The sequence below is a fragment of the Megascapheus bottae genome, chromosome 8 (assembly GCF_031878675.1).
Source record: "Megascapheus bottae isolate mThoBot1 chromosome 8, mThoBot2.hap1, whole genome shotgun sequence".
NCBI classification, from domain to species: domain Eukaryota; kingdom Metazoa; phylum Chordata; class Mammalia; order Rodentia; family Geomyidae; genus Megascapheus; species Megascapheus bottae.
In genome coordinates this window covers 18098917-18119187 of record NC_143516.1, presented here as the reverse complement: position 1 = coordinate 18119187, position 20271 = coordinate 18098917, and the positions used below count along the sequence as shown (strand labels likewise).

General features: G+C 38.5%; 1 protein-coding gene across 1 annotated transcript in view; it reads left to right on the top strand.

The window, feature by feature from the left end:
• Heca (HECA ribonucleoprotein granule regulator) overlaps nt 1-11367 on the top strand; it is a 43104-nt gene extending 31737 nt beyond the window's left edge. The window contains exons 3-4 of the mRNA XM_090338026.1: nt 4640-4794; nt 8136-11367. Of these exons, the coding sequence (XP_090194152.1) occupies nt 4640-4794; nt 8136-8300 (320 nt within the window). The 3' untranslated portion in view covers nt 8301-11367. The remainder of the gene's footprint in view (nt 1-4639; nt 4795-8135) is intronic.
• Nucleotides 11368-20271: the final 8904 nt, after the last annotated feature.

The window sequence follows — 20271 nt, the reverse complement described above, 5'->3', positions numbered from 1 at the left end:
TTTCTATGTATGTGGTATTGAGGAATGGAACCCAGGTCTTCGTGCATGTTAGGCAAGCACTTTACCACTAGGCCAAACTCCCGGCCCCTCCACCTTCACCCTCCTTGAAGGTTTTGGTTTCCTTCTTTTTCTCTCGCCCTCCTTCTTTTGGGTGTGTTTTGAGATCATTTCACCGTGTAGCTGAGTCTGGCCTGGAATTTGCTAGGTATCCCTGGTTGGTCTTGAGTTTGCAGCGCTCCTTTCTCTGCCTCACAAGTGCTGAAATTATAGGTGTTGCACCTCCATGCTCAGTTAATTTTTCTCTAGTATTCTAAAATCCCACCATAATGCTGTCCTTTCCTTCTTCCTTCGCTCTATTTATTATGCTCTGTACTGTCTTAGTGTCATCACTCTATAGTTTTAGGAACTTCACTTTGGAGAAATTTTCTTTTGTATTATTTCTTGGATAATTTTCTCCTATTTGTAGTTTAAAAAGACTTAGAACTCCTATTAGTCAGATATCCAACCTCTTAGATGATGATGATGACAACTTTGGTCAACTGTGGGACTTGAACTCTGGGCCTGGGTGTTGTCCCTAAGTTCTTCAGCTCAAGGCTAGCCCTCCACCACTTGAGCCACAGCACCACTTTCAGCATTTTTTTTCTATATATGTGGTATCAAGGAATTGAACTTGGGTCTCCCTGCATGCTAGGCAAGCACTCTACCACTAGGCCCAACTCCCGGCCCTGTAATTTAAAATTTTTGAGGGACTGCCATACTGTTTTCCATAAGGCCTATAATAATTTAGATCTTCCCAATAGTGTATGTGCCTTGTTGATATACATGGTGAAAGGCAGGCAAGGCAGGGAGATGCACACTGGTTAGTGAACAGTTAGCAGGTTGTAGGTACCTCAGGTTTCATTGAAGGTAAAGTGTGTGTGTGTGTGTGTGTGTGTTTTAATTTTGGGGGTTATATTTTTTAATATATCCTGTTTGCTAGTAGTTTTAGAGGGAGGTGGGTGAAAACACTATCTGAAAACTTGAGCCATTCTTTATGATGGACAGATTCTTTTGATATAGTTCATTTATCAGTCAGTTAAACTTAGGGATTTCCTATAGGTGATGAGTCATATCAGTCTTCTGTTATTAGTATATTATCTCAGGACTAAAGAGGCTTTTAGAAAATGTTGCTAAATGTAGATAATTTTGCCTGGCCAAATGCTGTATAATTAGCAGCATGTAGATATTACTTTAAACACTGAAAAAGGGTTGTATAGGCTTGTTAGTCTTAAGTGGCAATGTGAAGGCAGATGTTAAGAGGTGGGCTTGGGTTTGAAAAGCAAAGGGTCTGGTCACAAACACGAATTTTTGTTTTTGTTTTGCCAGTACTGGGGCTTGAACTCAGAGCCTGAGCACTTTTGCTCAAGGCTAATGCACTGCCACTTGAGCCACATTGCCCCTTACAGCTTTTTCTGTGTATGTGGTACCGAGGAGTCGAGCGAGCCCAGGGCTTCATGCATGCGAGGCAAGCACTCTACCACTAGGCCACACTCCAGCCCTACAAACACAATTTTTTTTGTTAATGGATTGTGCAATGGGAACAAAGGAAAGGTTAAAAGAAAAATAAGTTATGGTAGGAGGTATGCAGGGAACCATTTGCTTAGAGATGTTCTTGATTGGGAAATAAATTGGATAGGTAGAGAGAAGATCATGGGATCTTTTCAGGCTATAATAAAGAGCTTTGTAGGGTGTCTTATGAATAGTAATTAAGATATTGAACATTATCTTTAAAAATTTTTTTCGTGATACTTGTGTTTCAACTCAGCCACATATTTGCTAAGTAGGCAGTATACTTCCTGGGACTTGAACTGAGGGTCTGGGTGCTATCCCTGAGATTTGTGTTCAAGGCTAACATTCTACCACTTGAGCTACAGTTCTCCTTTTTGCTTTTTGTAATTAATTGGATTTTCTTGCATGGATTGGTCACAAACCACAATCCTTAGATCTCAGCCTCCTCAATAGCTAGGGTTATAAGCAGGAACCTCCAGCACCTGGTATGCCAGTGTTTTTATTGCTACATGTCATAGAGGCTATGTGCTTGTATTTACAGCAAGCTTATGTAAATTCTTTCCTCTCAGAGTTCCAACTTTGTATCCTCTAAAATATTCATCTCCAATAGAAAAGCCACATTCTCGGCCACAGGATTCCACAATTTACAGTTGATTATATGTTGCTGAAATACTGTTTTCAGCAGTGAACCCTGTAGATTATTATCCCCTTGCCTTGTGCTTTGACACCCTCTCTACCGCTGCCAGCTCCTATTCCTCTGACTCAGAAAATATTTTGTTTGTCATGATTTATTAAGATTGGTCTGATTGGTCCTGTCTCACTGGACTTTCCCACTTAACATCACATGTAATATTTCCTTAGGAATCAGCTTTTGTTTTAACTCACAAACAAAACCTGGTCCTAGGATTTAGAATATTTAATTCTCTCTGCCTAGGATAGTGTGTAATAGTAACTGCAAACAAATCCAGAGCCTCAGTTTGGGCCAAGCCTTTTTAGGTATTTTACCTGTAAATAATGAACACAGATAGACATTAATACCAATCTGGACTTTGCTGCTTAGTGTCTGTGTGAACCTTGAACAAGTTGCTCAAGCTCTCTGAACTTTCCTCATTTTCTCCTGTCTGAAGTAGCAAGAGTAGCCAGGCCTATTTTGTACTGTTGGAATGAGAGGGAAATGAGATGACTCAGTGCTCACAGCACAATTCAAACCTTTGGTAAACACATAGTAAAGGTAACTTATTGTCTTTATCATCAAGGCCATTATCAATACCTGACTTCTGTATCTGACCTTACCTGTCCAGCCTGAAGCATCCTGAGCAACATTGGATGCAGTGAACTTCAATGAGTAGATCTGAGAGGGAGACTGAAATGAGACGTTTTCCAGTAGCATATGAATACTTGAACCGACTTCTTGATAGGCCCTCAGGCCACTCTGGGTAGATACTGCATGTGAAACCTTATTTTCAGTGTCCTTAGGTGGTTGGCTCTTTTTCATGGGGCTTGAACTCTAGGCCTAGACACTGTCCTTGAGATCTTTAGCTCAAGGCTACCACCCTACCCTTGAGCCACAGCCCCACTTCCTGTTTTCTGGGGAAGTGAGAGGTTAAGAGTCTCACAGCTTTGTAGTGCCCAGGCTGGCTTTGAACCTTGATCCTCAGATCTAAGCCTCTTGCATAGCTAGGAGGCACCTGAGCTAGGTGGCTTCTGAACCACTGTGCCCGGCTAGGTGGTTGATTTTGTAGGAAGCTGTTACTCTATTTTTGGCATAGAGCCCCCCCAAGGTTAATGTCTTCGAATATTAGAATATTTCTACATCAGTTTATCTGGTACACATTTAGGAGTGCTCTTCCCCTATTGCAGACATTGTGGTGGCCACTAAGTTTACAAGGACGAGTAAACACGATTCCTACATGGAGAGTCATATGAACAAATACAATGAAAGGGTTCCTTTTAAGATGGTTATGTTTTTCCACTGAATGGTGAAAACCCCTGTTCTGACTTACTAGGGAGCAAGCAGCCTATTTTAAAGAAACCACTGTTGAGTGTGTGTTCTGGTAAACAGCGTTTTCAAAGCAGAAAGCTGTAGTTTCTTAATATAGCCCAGGCAGATCCCAAGCATTTTGAACACTGATCATTCCATATAAATTCCAAATAAATATAAGTAGATTTCGTTTTTGAGTGTTGAGATCTTGGTAAGTAACAAAGGAATGAAGTTGTGACTTTTTAGAGCCCAATAAATGAAAAGACGTCAAGCTTAACCACTTACAAGTAATATGTAATTATGGTTCCTAAATTAGACATGGCAATACTTGAGCAATTTTGGGGACGAGGACAGTTAATGGTGATTTTTGCTGCGATATAATTCTGGGCTATTCATGCCAAGGCAAACTCAACTTTTTGATGGTGAGTCTTGTGGGTGAGAACTCATGCTGACCGTGTGACTTGGTCATGCTGTGCTATACATAGACTTTTGATCAAAGTCCTATGCTGTAATTATAGGCTAGGTTTTTTTTTTTTTTTTTTTTTGGTTGTGGGACTTGAACTCCTGGGCCTGGTCACTGTCCCTGAGCTCCTCAGCTCAAGGCTACTGTGCTACCCCCTGAGCCACAGTGCTACTTCTCGTTTTTCAAGTGATGAGAGTTATCTAGTGAGAGGAGTATCTAGTTCTTTAATGCCCTGGCTGGCTTTGAACCTCAGCCTTCTGAGTAGCTAGGATTACAGGCATGACTACCACACCCAGCTTATAGGCTAGTTTATGAGCACATGTGGCTTTGTTAGTTGAGTTTGGATGGACAAATGATATAAGCATGGCAACATATTTTCAACTAAAATGAATCAGATTTTAAAATAAAATGAATATTTTTAATAAGTGTGAACTTAAATTACCTGTTCTGTTGACAATAGTTGTTCATCGTTATTTTAAAAACATACCTTGAGGATGTGTAGTAAATGCCATTTGTTTTTATTTTATAGTCATCCAAATGATAACATGTTTGCTTGTAATTGGTAAATGAAGCATTTTTTAAATCTTCTTTGGAGACAAAATGTGATTTCTATGATGATCACTCAGTTTTGTGTCTTCTGTGTCCAGGGAGACTCATGCATCTGTACGCAGTGTGTGTGGACTGCCTGGAAGGGGTTCACAAGATCATCTGCATCAAGTGTAAGTCTCGGTGGGATGGCAGCTGGCACCAGCTGGGCACCATGTATACCTATGACATCCTGGCCGCCTCTCCCTGCTGTCAGGTTGGTATCAGCTCCCCAATTGGATCACTGTGCCATGCAGCAGTTCTATCCCCTGGTGAATGCAGAGGTGTTAGAGGTAACACTGTTACTGCTTTGGGGGAGGTTTGAGGACTTTGGAGGATGCTTCCAGGAGTAAAGAAGAAATTCAGTCAGAAACTTCCTCCAAAGTTTGTTACAAACTCTTTCAGCTAACTGACTACATTGTGACAGAATACTATGTAGTTCTTAAAAAAAAAGTTATAAAGTCATTCCATGCTTCCATTTGTGACTAAGCATGAAAAGGGCTCAGATAACAGCTTGGGCAGTTGGTCAGGTGAAATGGTAGGGATGGAAGTATACTGAGTCTTTTCCTCAGTTTTATTGGTGCTTGCTTGTATTTTGTACAAAAGCTATAGAAAATTTATGGCAAAAGGTTATGATTTGAAAAGGAGAAAGTTTTATAGGGTTTTCCTGTTCCTTTCCATGGGATAGCACAGTTACCCAGGAATTGCCTACTTAGTTAGGAGAAGGATTTATAGTCCTTAAAATCATTCCTGAGACATTTTCTGATGCTAAGAGAGCATCTGAAATTCAGAAATTGTCAAGAAAAGACAGAAGTATAGCATATGAAAGCACTGAATAAGATCATGGAAACGTAGGCGATAAAAACTCTTGGAAATGTCTTAGTTTTTATTCCAAGTGCTTGGCAGTGGGGAGAAATCTGTTCTTTTGTATTCATGGGTTGAGGAGAAATTTCCAATTTCTTTTCATCATGCAAGCTTTGTTTTTATTACAAATAACTGGTACATACTTTTTTAGTTATATTTTTAGCATTCTTTGTTTGTGTATGTGTGTGTCTTCTGCATGCACATGTCTCCTAGGTCTTCTCCTAGGTCTTTGAACTTAGGGCCTGGACATTTTTTTTTTTTTGGTTGTGGGGCCTGGGCTCTGGCCCTGAGTTCTTCAGCTCAAGCCTACTACCCTACCATTTGAGCCACAGTGCCACTCTGGTTGTTAATTGAAGATAAGAGTCTCACTGCCTTTAATGCCCAGGCTGGCTTTGAACCATGGTCCTCAGATCTCAGCCTCCCGAGTTGCTAGGATTACAGTCATAAGTCATCATACCCAGCTCTTTTTTGCTTAAGGATGGAACTTCACCCCTTATGAAGTTTTGTTGTTGTTGTTGTTGTTGTTGTTGTTGTTGTTTTTTGAGTAGTTTATTCGAGTTAAGAGTCCCATGGACTTTCCTTCCCTGGCCAGCTTCAAATTGTGATCCCAAGATCTCAGCCTCCTGAATAGCTGGGATTACAGGCCTCTTACACTCAGAAATCTTCCTTAAAGCATTGTAAGCCCATACTCATATTTTCTGGCTTCTGAGCAAAATGAAAAGCCATGTTTAATTTCTGTTTATTATTACTCAGTTAATATTCACTGTGAAAATATAAATGTTAGACATCCCCATACATATACACAACTAAGGAATCCAGGGAAATCTTTCAATAGATCCGTATAAGTAGTAAATTGGTTATGAGAAAGGAATAATAGGCTAAAGGGGAAAGGTTTGGCCAGAATCTCACCTTTTGTTTTTGTTTTTGTCTTTTGGTCTGTTGTGGGACTTCAACTCTGGGCCTAGGCACTGTCCCTGAGCTCTTCAGCTCAAGGCTACTGCCCTACCCCTTGAGCCACAGCACCCACTTCTGGTTTTCTGGAGGTTAATTGGAGATGTCTCATGGACTTCAGTGCCCAGGCTGGCTTTGAACTGTGATCCTCCTACCTCAATACCCTGAGTAGCTAGGATTACAGGTGTGAGCCACTGTGCCTGACCAGAATCTCACTTTTAAATTGTCCTGCAGAGTATGGCAGTTCCTCAAAATACTAAACATAGAGCCCCCATATGATCCAGCAATTCTACTACGTGGCATTTACCCAATCGTCCAGAAACAAGGACTTACTAAATCCACTAGCACAACGATGTTCATTGCAGCACTAGTATTTACCAGAGTAAGATAAGGAATCAACCCAGATGCCCCTTAGTTGATGAGTGGATCAACAAGATGTGGTATTTATATACAATGGAATTCTATACTGCTGTCAGAAAGAATGACATCACCTCATTTGTAAGGAAATGGAAAGACTTAGAAAAAAATCATTAAGTGAAATAATCCAGACTCAAAGGAAATAGGCTCAGTGGTTTCCCTCATTTGTCATAATCAGTAGAAACCTTGGACTCTCTTAGCAGAGATTTACAATAATAGAACAAAATCTAGATACATAAGGCCATATGGTATGACGCTAAATGAAAGGACCTCCAGGATATAGAAACAAAAGCCATATAATGAGTGATTATTGTCCTTAATGTACTATGTTATCTCTCATCTCTTTTGCTGTCCCTTGGTTATCTCATATTATCTCATGTTATCTGATATATTGTATATATGCTTAATTGGTTATTTGAAATTGGATAGGGAAGGGGAGAAAACAAGATGAGGGAGGGGCGGGGGTGGGGAGAGAGAAATGGGGACCAAGACATGAGAAAGGTTATCAATGTCTGTGAAGTAGTGTACCTTCTATCTGGTGAATATAATGTAACAATAAAAATATATGGAAAAAAAATTGTCCTGCAGATTAAATGGTTGAAAGGGAGTTGTTCTCAGGTTACACTGGGACAGGCTTCTGTTTTCTGCTTTCTATTTCTAACCATGTGGTCTTGGGCTTGGTACTTTATTACTATGTGTTTCACTATCTAAATTCAGATACTACTATCTATCTCACAGGAGGCTTTTGAGGACAAATTGAGAGTATCTTTTGGTAGTACAATTTTAGAAGGAATATAAATTGAAAGTCCATTTTATTTATAACTCCTGGTTGATCCCTGATTCAGTCATGAACTCTCTGGTATGAGTGAAGATGCAGAGCACTAGTGGGTACCAGAAGCCCCAGCATAAGAAAACAGTTTTACTTGAATATTTTAGGCCAATTTTCTTTTCAAACAGAATGTCTTCATCTGGAATGAAATAAAAGGGTGCATGAACCTTTGAAATAAACTTAGAATGTTACAGGAAGTTGCAGGCAAGCTTGAGTTGGGTACCACACTGTTAAGATCTAGGTCTCAGATGGTTCCTGTTGTTAAGCGAACTTTGGTAGAGAGGTTTCGGCAGCACCTTATATTCAAAAAAGAAAAACTGAAGTCAGAGCAGTGGCACTGAATTTTCATGTGTCTTTGACTTTGCTTTACCCTGCTTTGGTAGGAGAGGAGATGAGTTTCCAAACTCCCTCAGTTCCTAGCATGTTGTTGTTTGGGGTACTTTTGACAGGCGTGTGAAGCTGAAGGTGTTGTGGCTGACATCATCTGTCTCTCCCAGGCCCGCCTGAACTGCAAGCACTGTGGCAAACCCGTGATCGACGTGAGGATCGGGATGCAGTACTTCTCGGAGTACAGCAACGTCCAGCAGTGTCCACATTGTGGGAACCTGGACTACCATTTCGTGAAGCCATTCTCCTCCTTCAAAGTTCTTGAAGCTTATTGATGAAAGCTTTTGCTTTAGTAATAGCTATTTTATTGATATTATTACTTTGTTACTGATCTTTTATAGGGAAACATTCTGTGACATTAATTTTTTTTTCTAAGTTAAAGCAGAGTTTACTTTGTATATCTGCGCCACTAAAATGGGGTTTGCCCCTTGCCTGTCTTGATTCCCAAATGTTAGTCTTTGGTCAGGATTGGAAGTAAGAAGGGTAGTGGGGGCATTTGGGTAAGAGTTTACTCTCACCAAGGGTCTCTGTTGCATCTTTAAGGTACTTTGGAGGATGGGATGAATTTAGGAGAGGGATTTTGTGGCCGTTATCAAACAGTGTGGTGGGATTTGGGAGGGAGCTCTTACTAATATGTTAATTTTCTAAAGACCTACTTTTTAGAACATCTGTGAGCATTGGAAATATTGTACGACAAGTGAATGTAAGTCTGAGCCTTGAGAGCTAAGAATGTGTCAGGCTATCTTGGCTTAATGTTCTGTAGCACATATTGACATGCAGTTTGCTCTCACTGACAGATGACTGGAAAGTGGACCTGAGTGCTGTTTCTTTCACTCTTGTAACGATCAATTCCAATACTGAAAATTAGATCTAAATTCTAAGACATGAAAGCACTTGGGGTGGCAGTTATTTTTAGGTAAGCTTATCTGTAATGCAGAATATGTAAAATGAGATCAGAAATGGGTAACCACATGAATCTGAACTTGGTCAAAGAGAATCCATGAATTCTTCCCTAAAGTGATTTGAGCAGTGATAATTTCTAGCACTGTTGAAGTACCATTTGGTATCAGATCCTTTTTCATGGGTGCATTTCACAGCCACAAAGCCTAACTGGTGAGCTTCAGAAACGGTCTTGCCACACAGACCTTCCTCATGGTAACGTGTAGCCTGTTTGCCCTGTTTGACTCTTGAGTTTCAAAAAAAAAAAAAAATTGTCCTGAAGAAGGAAAGGAAAAATTGTTTGAGAAAATAGGAATTTTTTTTAAAAGTATGCTTAATTTTAGAAAATTACTGATTGACATGCAAAAAGTATTTGTCATTCTAAGGTTCCTCATGATACCTTAACTGCTGATTTTAAAAAGGTCACATATAGAACTTGATTAGTCCGATTATTGAGTATTTCAAAATACAGTCTTTTGTTCATTAGGGCTGGGTGACTTAAGCACACTGATACCCCATCCTCTTATAGAATTGGAATTGCAGTATGATTTCTCATAAATTTGATAACTACCGGTATACTTATGTATGCTAAAAGAATCCTAAAATGATCTTTGATGAATAGGCACATTTGGGGTTTAAGTGAATATGTCATTCATTTTGCTTATACTACCACCCTGTTCCTTTCAAAACAATTAATGCAAGTGAATTTCAGATTATAGTGGGAGGAAATGGTGTCTGTGAAAAGCAGAAAATCATTATTGGTCAGATGGCGCTTGATACAGCTACAAGACATAGCCCTTGAACTGTAATTGTGAGTTAACTATTTCCCTTCTGATTGTCTTATACACCAAGTATAAGATTGCTAAGTTTCTCTTTAGAGAATTATTTGAATTTTATTTCTGATTTTAAAGTAAATAGAATATTTTTTAATGCTGTTCTTTAGCCTGCCTATATTTTTCTAGTGAGACCTGCTTTTTTGTTGTTCAGAGTTTTAGAGTTGACATATTATTACATTCTGTAAGTTCATTGAACAAAAAAATTTCTGTGAATGAACTGTATGTTGTACTTTCTGTTTTCTCCTTAAATTGTTTTCTATCCTCTTTACAGTCACTGTGATGGGCTTCCAGTGTAACTGGGTAAAACTTTTAGATGTTATTTTGATGATACAGTGGAGATGCTATTGAAACACATCTATAGTTATATATTTAAAAAAAGAGAAGACTAAGTACAATGCTCAGTATCCTGTGCCTTTAAGACATTACATTTTTGTCTGAAAAGGAAAAATCAGCTGATTTGAGAATAAAATAAAATTGAGTATACAATATTCTGAGGATAAATCTTACTTTAGAGATCTGCTGACCTTAATGCTTTCCCCAAACTTGCCCTGAGCACCCTGGTTGGAATTGGAATATGTCAAGAAAGAATATTATTTTTGTTGTAGTTTGCATATTAAAAGGTATGAGCCACCCAGGAACCAAGTTCTGTTCTGTTTTTTTTTTTTTTGATGATTAATGTTCAGTAACAGGCCACAGTCTTAGAGTGACAAACTTTTCTTTCATTTACTCTAATATTTTTGATCATTTATTTTTAAGAGCTCCATACCTTGAACAAATAAAACTACCTGCTTTAGTTTAGAGAAGAGACAATTTCTGATTATTTTTCCACATGTTATCTCAGCTCTACTTTTTTCTGGTTGCATCTTCAGCAGTTGATATACTGGATTTTTACTTGAAAAGACACACATTGTGCCATGAAATGGAGAGATCACTGAATAGTCCTATTCTACAAGGAGCTCCTCAAATGCCCTTTGTATTTACAGTTTTTGTAGAAGTTTGTTTTCTAAATAAAAGGGATTTTGGTATTTCTTTGGGAAAATTAACTCAACAAGAATACAATTAGGTGTTCAAATACAAAAACTAAGGTGAATGCATAACTTAAGACTATCAAAACTAACTTGCTGAACTCTTTCCTTTAGTCCAGCCAGACCAGTGCTTACTGTGCAGTCTGCTCTGCTGTGCCCAGGTTGCTAACCCAGCTTACCTTCTTATTTAGTTTTCTGGTGGCAGCTGTTGAGTAATTTTAGTTAGAGGCTGAGGAAGAGTTGGCTCTTCAGTAAGATGCTGCCTAACCCCGTTTATCTCCATGTCTTGTTGACTTCGTTATTCTTTCAGGTGGTTGAAAGAAGATAACAAGTGGACACTGTTAAAACCAGCTTAAGAATATATCGCTATCTGTAAAGATTTGTCAAGATGTCTTGGATTGCACTTTTGTTGAGGGATGACAGTGTAAATAGTTGAAGAACGTTGCTAAAGTCAAAGCATTTGGTTATGGAATTGTGTGTGATGTTAGAAGGTTTCTGTTTGTAAAATGTATGTGTTAAAATAATAAAAATTCAGAAATGAATATTGTACTTTGGCTGTGTCACTTTTGGGATTTTTGAGAACCAGGAATATCTGGGAAGAAAAAGTAGAGTGGAGATAGTCTGAGGTTATAAACACTATTTTTTGTGGGTCATGAGGCTTGAACTCAGGTCGGCCTGGGTTTTTCAATTCAAGACTACTGCCCTACCCTGGGCCTGGGTGTTGTCTGTGGGCGCTTCAGCTCAAGGCTACTGGCCTACCCTTGAGCCAAGCTCTACTTCCTGTTTTCTAGAGGTTAATTGGAGATAAGAGTCTCAGGTCCTTTTGTGCCTGGGCTGGCTTTGAACCTTGATCCTCAGATCTCAGCCTCCTGAGTAGCTAGAATTACAGGTGTGAGCCTCTGCGCCTGGCTGAGGTTGTAAACACTGAAAATAATTTTAAAGTCAACATATAGCTAGTTAAAACTGCAAACTTTTTTTTAATTTTTTTTATTGTAATTAGTAAAAGGGTTACATGATATTTGCCAGATAGAAGGTGCATTAATTCACATACATTGATACCCTTTCACATGTCTTGGTACCCATTTCCCTCCCCCCCCCCACACCACCCACCCAAAACTGCAAACTCTTTTGCACTACTTGCAAGTTGTGTCTAATAGGGAAACCTCTCTTCTGACAAAATAAGCATTTTGTATGACAGATCCATCTCATTTCTACTAAGTACATTATCCAAAATTGATTTTTTTGTTGGTCTTGAACTCAGGGTCTTGGTGCTGTCCTTGAGCACTTTTGCTCCAGAGTAGCAGTCTCCCCCATTTGAACTATAGCTCCCCTTCTAGTTTTTTGAGTGGTTAATTGGAGATAAGAGCCCCATAAGGACTATTCTGGCTGGGCTGGCTTCAAACCATTATCCTCAGATTTCAGCATCCTGAGTAGGTAGGCTTACAGGTATGAGCCACTGGAACCAGGCTGTTTTGTTTTGTGGTTATTTTTTCAGAGAATTTACTGGGTACAAGGTTAAACAAAAATAGAAATGAGTTCATAAATGATGGAAGGGATGAAATTGATCAACATGTATTTTCCTCATAAAAAAGGAAAGAAATGAAAGCCATCCTTTTTTATATATTCCCAAAACAAGCCATCCATAGCCACAGAGCCACGTAATTATTTTCATTTTCCCCCAATACTAAATGTGATCATAAATGAAATTTACACCAATTTACACCTGAAGTTCAGTAAATCAGCTGTAGAACAATAAGCTTAAATTTCTCTTCTAGCCTTAAAGAGTGGTAATATCTAATGGTTTATACAAAAGAAGACAGATGCTTCTAATGAGTTTTAAAGTGCTGTAACTTGTGAGAAGTCTTTTTTTGTTGGTCTTAGGGGTTTGAACTCTGGTCCTGGATGCTGTCTCTGAGCTCTTCAGTTCAAGGCTACCACCTTCCCCTTGAGCCACACAGCTCCAATTCCCATTTTTTAATGATTAAGTTGAGATAAGAGTCTCCCAGTCTTTAGTTCCAGGGCTGGCTTTGAACTGTGATCCTCAGATTTCAGCCTCCTGAGTAGCTAGGATTACAGACGTGAGCCACTGAGCTTGGCTTAATCTCAGTATTATTAATAAATGGGTTGAAATCAATGAAGGAATTTTAGAACATAAGGACAAGATGTGGTAGAGAAAGTAGAGTCTTTCTGCCAGCAAGTTCAAAGCCTGTGTTGTCACCTATTTATTATTGGTGCCTGAGGCATAAGTTTTACTTTCAAAGACATAAGGAGTTACTATATTGTGATTTCTTCTAATGTAATTTATGTCAGCAAAAGTCCATCACAATTTTTTTGAAAGAAAAAAAAGGAATTCACTGTAGTAGGGGAGAAGCTTGTTATATTTTGATTGGTAAGATGTAAGTTTAATGGAAGAAAATTCCTGGTGGTTATTTATTGGTCATGGGGCTTGAACACTGAGCCTGGGTGCTATTCCTGAGCTTTTCAGCTTGACTAGCACTCTATCATGTTGAGCCACAGTGCCACTTCCTGTGGTTTGTACTTTAAATCTTAACATTGTTTTGACTAGAATTTGACAAATTCTATAGTAATTGGTTTACTGATTATCTAGGTGGCTTGTAAAGAATTAAATTTTGGAAGAGAAAATTAAGCTTGCCTTGAGTTTTCATTCTTTTATTAGCTCTCTAAGGGGTCTAGTGAATTTGAAATATCATTGAACATAGTTGAGTGCTGTGTAGATATTTGCCATCATAATATATTTTTAAGGTATATGTTTAGTGGAAACTTTTAGCATTTTAGTGACATATAAGCTTAACTTTGGCATTGCCAACAAAGCATCTAGAATAGCTGAAGCAAAAAAAATCAAATTTCTTTTTTTTTTTTTTGGTGGAGTTCAGCAGAAGGATATACTGCTTGAACTTGACGATGGTCTAATGGAATTGGATACTTTTACCTCATTTCTTGGTAGTAGGTAGCCATGTGTCAAGTGCTTATTACCTGCTTGATTTAAATTCTTTGTAATATTTTTTAAAACTACATTTAGTACTAAGTATATTTCTAATAAACCCAGTCATTATAGAGTTGGAAAAGTCACAGCCATAACAGTGATAGAATTTAAAGATATGAGTTTAGAACAGGGCTATGTTTTGCATTACACACCAAGGTGTTTCACAGATTAGATTGACTGTTACTCATTTTAGAAGTAAACAGGCCTAGAGAACATAACACTTACTAGATGTGTAAGTAGGAAGACACCAGTTTAATTTGTATGAAATTCAGGTTTGAGGATAAGTATAATGAACATAAAAGCATAGATGTGTCTAGGCCCTACATGATCCTTCGAATTAAGGACCATTTGTTATGATCCATTTATGTTGCTGGAACAGTATCTGAGAATTAGGTAATTGTAGGAAATAGGAAATTTCTTTACAGTTTTGAAGACTGGGAAGTCCAAAGTCAAGGCATCACATTTGGTGAGGATATTCTTGCTATGTTGCATCCTCACATAGCAAAGAACAGACAAAAGTAAATCTATTCTTAGCCTGTGGTTCATACCTGTAATCCTAAATATTCAGGAGGCTGAGATCTGAGGATCACGATTCAGAGCCAGCCTGGGCACTAAAGAAAATGAGACTCCTTATCTCCAATTAACCACCAGAAAACCAGAAGTGGCACTGTGGCTCAAGGGGCAGAGCACTAGCCTTAAGGTGAAGAGGTCAGGGACAGTGTCCAGGCCCAGAGTTCAAGTCCCATGACTGACAAAAAAAGAAAGTAAATCCACTCTTAAGAAGCTCTGGTTCAAATATTAGTTCCCCCTAGTCAGACCTTTTCCTGGTTGATCTTATTTTCCAACACTAGTGTAAAGTTTCCTATACATGAATTTGAGGAGATGCCTTTAGATCAAAGCAAGCACATTTGGAAATACCCTCCATTTTTGAAAAATGAACTGGAACACTATAAAGAGAGGGGGAAAAGTTAAAATTGGTGATTGTATCTTCCATCTCATTTTTTTTCATGCATTAATTTGTTGACATCTTTTTTCTTTTGTTAAAGATAGATTATGGCTCGAGAACTGTCTGAGTAAGGTGACATTTTAACTAAAACTAATCATTCATTTTATTCACTTTGGGAATCTTAAATTTTAGGTATTTTTGGATTCAAACTTGTCAAGTTGTCGGATTTGATAGCACTGATCTCTCCAGTTTGGGCAAAGTTTTTTCTTTTGAATAACTTTTAAACAATTTTTATCAATATGCTTTATTTTTGGTTTCTCATGATCTTTTCTGAAGCACTGGTATCCTACACCTTTGGGAGTTGCTGTACTTGATAACTGTTTACCTGAACTCCACAAAGTCTTAGGACAGTAAGTTGTCTTTCTTTTAGAGAGCTAAGTTCTTTTATGATTTATACACCACCCTAGTTAATGATTAGTCCAATTCACTGCAAAACCATGGGTCAGCAATCAGTGCTTTACATCTCCTTATTTTTATCACAGCAAATCAAATTACATTTTTCTGTGACTCAGATGCTACAGCAGGTGGCTGATCAGATATGTAAAGCTAGATGAAGCCATGGTGTCATGTTTCTTTGAGGCTGTAGAACCCTGTGGTTCTAAAAAAAGAATGATGATTTGGTCTGGAGTCCTGGAGGCTCTCCTGAATATTTCAGAAAGCTCCTGGGGGTTATAAAGTTACCAAAGGCTGCGTGGGATATCTGAAAGGTCAGTTTACTTTTGGCAAGGATATAGCAGCCATGGCTGTCTTGAACTACCCAGAAACTGGTAGTAGCATGTGCCTGTGATGGATTAGAGAAAAGTTCACTTTTAGGTAATAACTCACTATTAGCTAAAATAATACATGCTGTTTATTTCATATATACTACCTTTCAAAATATAGGGTAGGGCTATATTGGGTAGCAGGGTGGAATAAACTCTGCACAACAACAACAACAAAACAAAAAAAGCAAAAAAAATCCTCGAACAGTACAATAGAAACATCCTCTTGATTCTATTGCTTGGAGTTCATTTCGATAAGCATTTTATATGGTCATAGGCACTTGTGTTTGAGCCCTTGTGACCCTCACTTTGTGAATGTTTAGAGTGCTGTTTAATTATGTCCAGGAGTAATTATTTGTCTTTTTACTATCCTTTGGGTTTATTTGTAGATTTATAGGCAGATTCTAATGATCACAAATAAGGGAAACCATGCAACCTACATTTCCTTGGGCCTGGCTTGCTTTGCATAATAGAAAAATTTTCCATATCTTTCCATTTCCTTATGAATGGGGCAATGCCGTTCTTTCTGATGGATACATAGAACTCCATTGTGTATATACACACATTTTTCTGGATTCATTCATGCATTGAGGGGTATCTGGGTTGATTCCATATCTTAGCTATGGTAAACAATACTGCAATGAAAATGGCTATGTTGGTGGCTTTAGTGTGGCCTGATTTGTGGTCATTTGGATAAATGCCCAGGAGTGGGATTGCTGGGTTATAGGGGAGCTCTATGTTTTGTCTTTTAAGTAATCTCCATTCTGCTTTCCAGAGTGGTTGAACAAGTGTACATTCCCCCCAGTGGTCATTCGAACTGGGGTGAGGTGGAATCTTAATGTTAGATCCACCCGGGGAAGGCCCCTGTGTGAATCTGCATGTAGATGTCCCTCCCTGTCTTGTTTAAGTCTCTGCCAAGCACCTATATTGCCCAGGTAACTGGCACACCTGGGGACAGTTATCTCTCCTCTGAGCTCACATCCTAGACTACCCTGGACATGCCTCCTTTGGGCCCTGGGAGATTCCCAGGCTCTGAAGTCTCTGGAACTGGCACAGTCACACCTTCTCCTACCCGGCCATACCTCCTCCCACCCCTTCCCTACTCAACCACAACGGGCTAGGTGTTCTCCCCTTTTCTAGGTTTCATCTCCAACCTGCACTGGGGCTGCTGTTTGGAATAAACTTCTCCTTTCTTCCTGAAGACCATGTGGTAGTTTCTTTTTGGTAACCTAATTAAAACCTGACATTTCATGTTGTTTTAATTTGCATTTCTTTTATGGCCAGAGATGTTGAACATTTCTTCACATGTCTATCGGCCATTTTGATTCTTCTACAGAGAAGGCGGTCTTTTGCCCATTTATTAATTGGGTTGTTTAAGGATTTGTTTGGGGGGAATTTAATATTTTTTTTTTTTTTGCCAGTCCTGGGCTTAGGCTCAGGGATTGAGCACTGTCCTTGGATTTTTCTCAAGGCTAGAACTCTACCACTTGAACCTCAGCACCACTTCTGGCTTTTTCTAAGTATGTGGTACCATGGGATTGAACCCCGGTCTTCGTGCATGCTAGGCAAGCACTCTACCCCTAGGCCAAACTCCCAGCCCGGGAATTTAATCTTTTGAGCTCTATGTTTGTTTTAGATATAAAGGCCCTTGTCTGATGTATAGCTTAGCTATTCAGTTCTTTTTTTCTTTTCTTTTTTTTTTTTTTTGCCAGTCGTGGGCCTTGAACTCAGGGCCTGAGCACTGTCCATGGACTTTCTCCAAGGCTAGAGAACCATAGGACCACTTCTGGCTTTTTTTATGAATGTGGTACAAAAGATTCGAACTCGGATCTTCATGTATGCTAGACAAGCACTGTACCAGTAGCCAAACTCCTGGCCCTAATTCATTTATTTCTGATTTAATTTTGAGTATTTGTTTCCATCTTGCTTGGGGTTTGGCTTGTCCTTTTTCAAGGAGCTTAAGGTACATCATTAAATTGTTGATCTTTGATTGTTCCAATTCATTGGTGTAGCCACTCAGAGCTACAAATTTTCCTTTGAATACTGCTTTTGATGTGTCCTAGAGAAGCAGGTATTCATTTTTGTTAAATTCCATAAATGTTTGAATTCAACAATGTGTTGTTCATTCTCCATGAGTTAGAGAATTTTCTATGATGGCTTTTGGTGTTGAGATCTAATTTTATTCTGTTCTAGTCTGACAGAATGCATGGAATAATTTCAATGTATCAGAATCTGCACAGATTTGCTTTGTGGCCTAAAATACAATCTATTTTGGAGAATGTTCCATGTGCTGCTGAGAAGAATGTATATTCTGATGCTACTTGTCAACATATTCTGTAGATGTCTGTTAAATCTCATTGGTGAATGAAATTATTGAGTTCTGAGCTTCTCTGTTGAGTTTTTGCCAGGTTAATCTATCTGGAGGTAACAGTCACCCACAATCAATGTGTTTGGATCTATGTATGTTTTTAGATTAAGTAGTATTTGTTTGGAGAAGTTGGGTGCTCTGGCATTTGGTGTATAGATATTTAGAATTCTTTCAACTATACTTTTGCTTCATTCTTTTCTGTCATCTCCTCTTCCCCACTCTTCTCTTGCCTTTCCTTCTACCTTAAGTTTCTTAATCATTTTTCAAAAAGCTTCTCACAAATTCAGAATTGAGTTGGTCAGCCAATATTTTTTTTCATTCGTGGAGCTTGAACTCTGGACCTGAGTGCAGTCCCTGAACTCTTCAGCTCAAGGCTAATACCCTACTCCTTGAGCCACAGCACCACCTCCAGTTTTCTAGTGGTTAATTGGCAATAAGAGTCTCACGGACACTAGTGCCCATGCTGGCTTTGAACAATGATCCTCAGATCTCAGCCTCTTGAGTAGCTAGGATTACAGGCATGAGCCACAGCGCTGGGCTTGGTCAGCCAATTTTAAAGAATTCTTTTAAAAATAGATACATAATAGTCTGCATAAAGATAGTTGAATTGATGAACTGAGTCCAGAAATAGACCAGTATGTAATATGTCTGTGTAGGTATGCTTGTAGTATACATACATTTATATATGTGTATGTGTACAAATCACATATGTGCAAATTACAACCACATTAAGATACCACCACATACCCATTGCAATGATTAAGTGAAAAAGACTGAGAATGCCAAGTACTGGCAGAGATATAAAACTGATGGAAAACAGTTTTTTTTTTTTAGTTTTTTAAAAAGTTAAACATATGCCTGTCCTGTTCTAGTCATTGCATTCATATGTGTTTACTCAAGAGAAATAAAAACATGTCTACACACAGACTTGTTCGTGAATGTTTCTTATGGCTTTATTTGTAGTAACCCTAAACAGAAACTACCCAAGTGCCTGTCAACAGGCTGGATGAGCAGAATACGAACAGAATATTCTGAGTGGATAATATCCATATCAGAATATAAAAGGATAAAAAGAATCAGACTCTTGCTACATGTAACATCTGAATGATCACCAAAATACACCCGTGAAAGATAGAGGGGAAAAATAACACTGTAGATGATTTCACCTGTGTAAAATTCTAGAAAAAGCAAGCAAAGGGGCCAGGAGTTTGGCCTAGTGGTAGATTGCTTGCCTACCATGCAAGAAGACCCAGATTCGATTCCTCCATACCACATACATAGCAAAAATCTGGAAGTGGTGCTATGGCTCAAGTGGTAGAGCGCTAGCCTTGAGAAAACTCAAGGGCAGTGTTCAGGCCCTGAGCTCAAGCCTAGGACTAGCAAAAAAAAAAAAGGAAAAGCAAGCAAATGTATAGTGATAGATAGTGGTTATTCAGGAACCACTGGGGTCTGAGTAACAATAATGATGAGGGAAGAGGGATAACAAGAAATATTAGGAGGCAGCAAGCATGGCTTGAATAGTAGAGCCACTTGCTTAGTATGCATGAGTCTTGGTTTTAATCCCCAGTATCTCAAAAAAGAAAAATAGTAGGAGGGAACTCAGCCTCCTGAGTAGCTAGAATTATAGATGTGGGCCACTGGAGCCTGGCTTGATTTTCTTTAAAGTGAAATAACTAAAGAACATAAGGAATGCTATAAATATGGAATATCTATTTTTATTTTATTTATTATGTATTTTTGAATCTATATTTACATATAAGATTTCTACTCCCAAATCTTTTTGTTCTCTCTCACATGTTAACTTCAACAATACTGATTTTTTCTGATTTTCTAGATCTATTCATAGAATCATGAATTATTGAAATCGTAATTTCTTTTTGTGATGATATTTCATTGGTTTATACATTATTTTGTTGAATTTCATCATTGCATTGACAGGTGTCCCTGGCAAAAACAAATTTAGAAGCAAACCCATCTAACTTTTGGTAAGCGTCCAACTTTTCTGAAGGAACCATATATAAAGATTATGCCTTAAAGGACAGTAGACCACTAACTGCCAGCATTCATCTGGCTGAGGTCATTTATCACAGCATAATTTTATAAAACCAAGGAGAGTAATTTTCTGCACTGCTTAAGTTGGTTGGGAGGGAATCTGCTGCTGAAGTTCTTTAATGCTTCCTTTCCTTTTCTGTAAATACTAAGAATCCTGATCTAGGGACTCTTAGTTTTTTTTTAATAGTTAAGTGAAATAAATAGATGGATATAAAATATTTTGTGCAAAACACTGACATGTAGTGAGTATTAGAA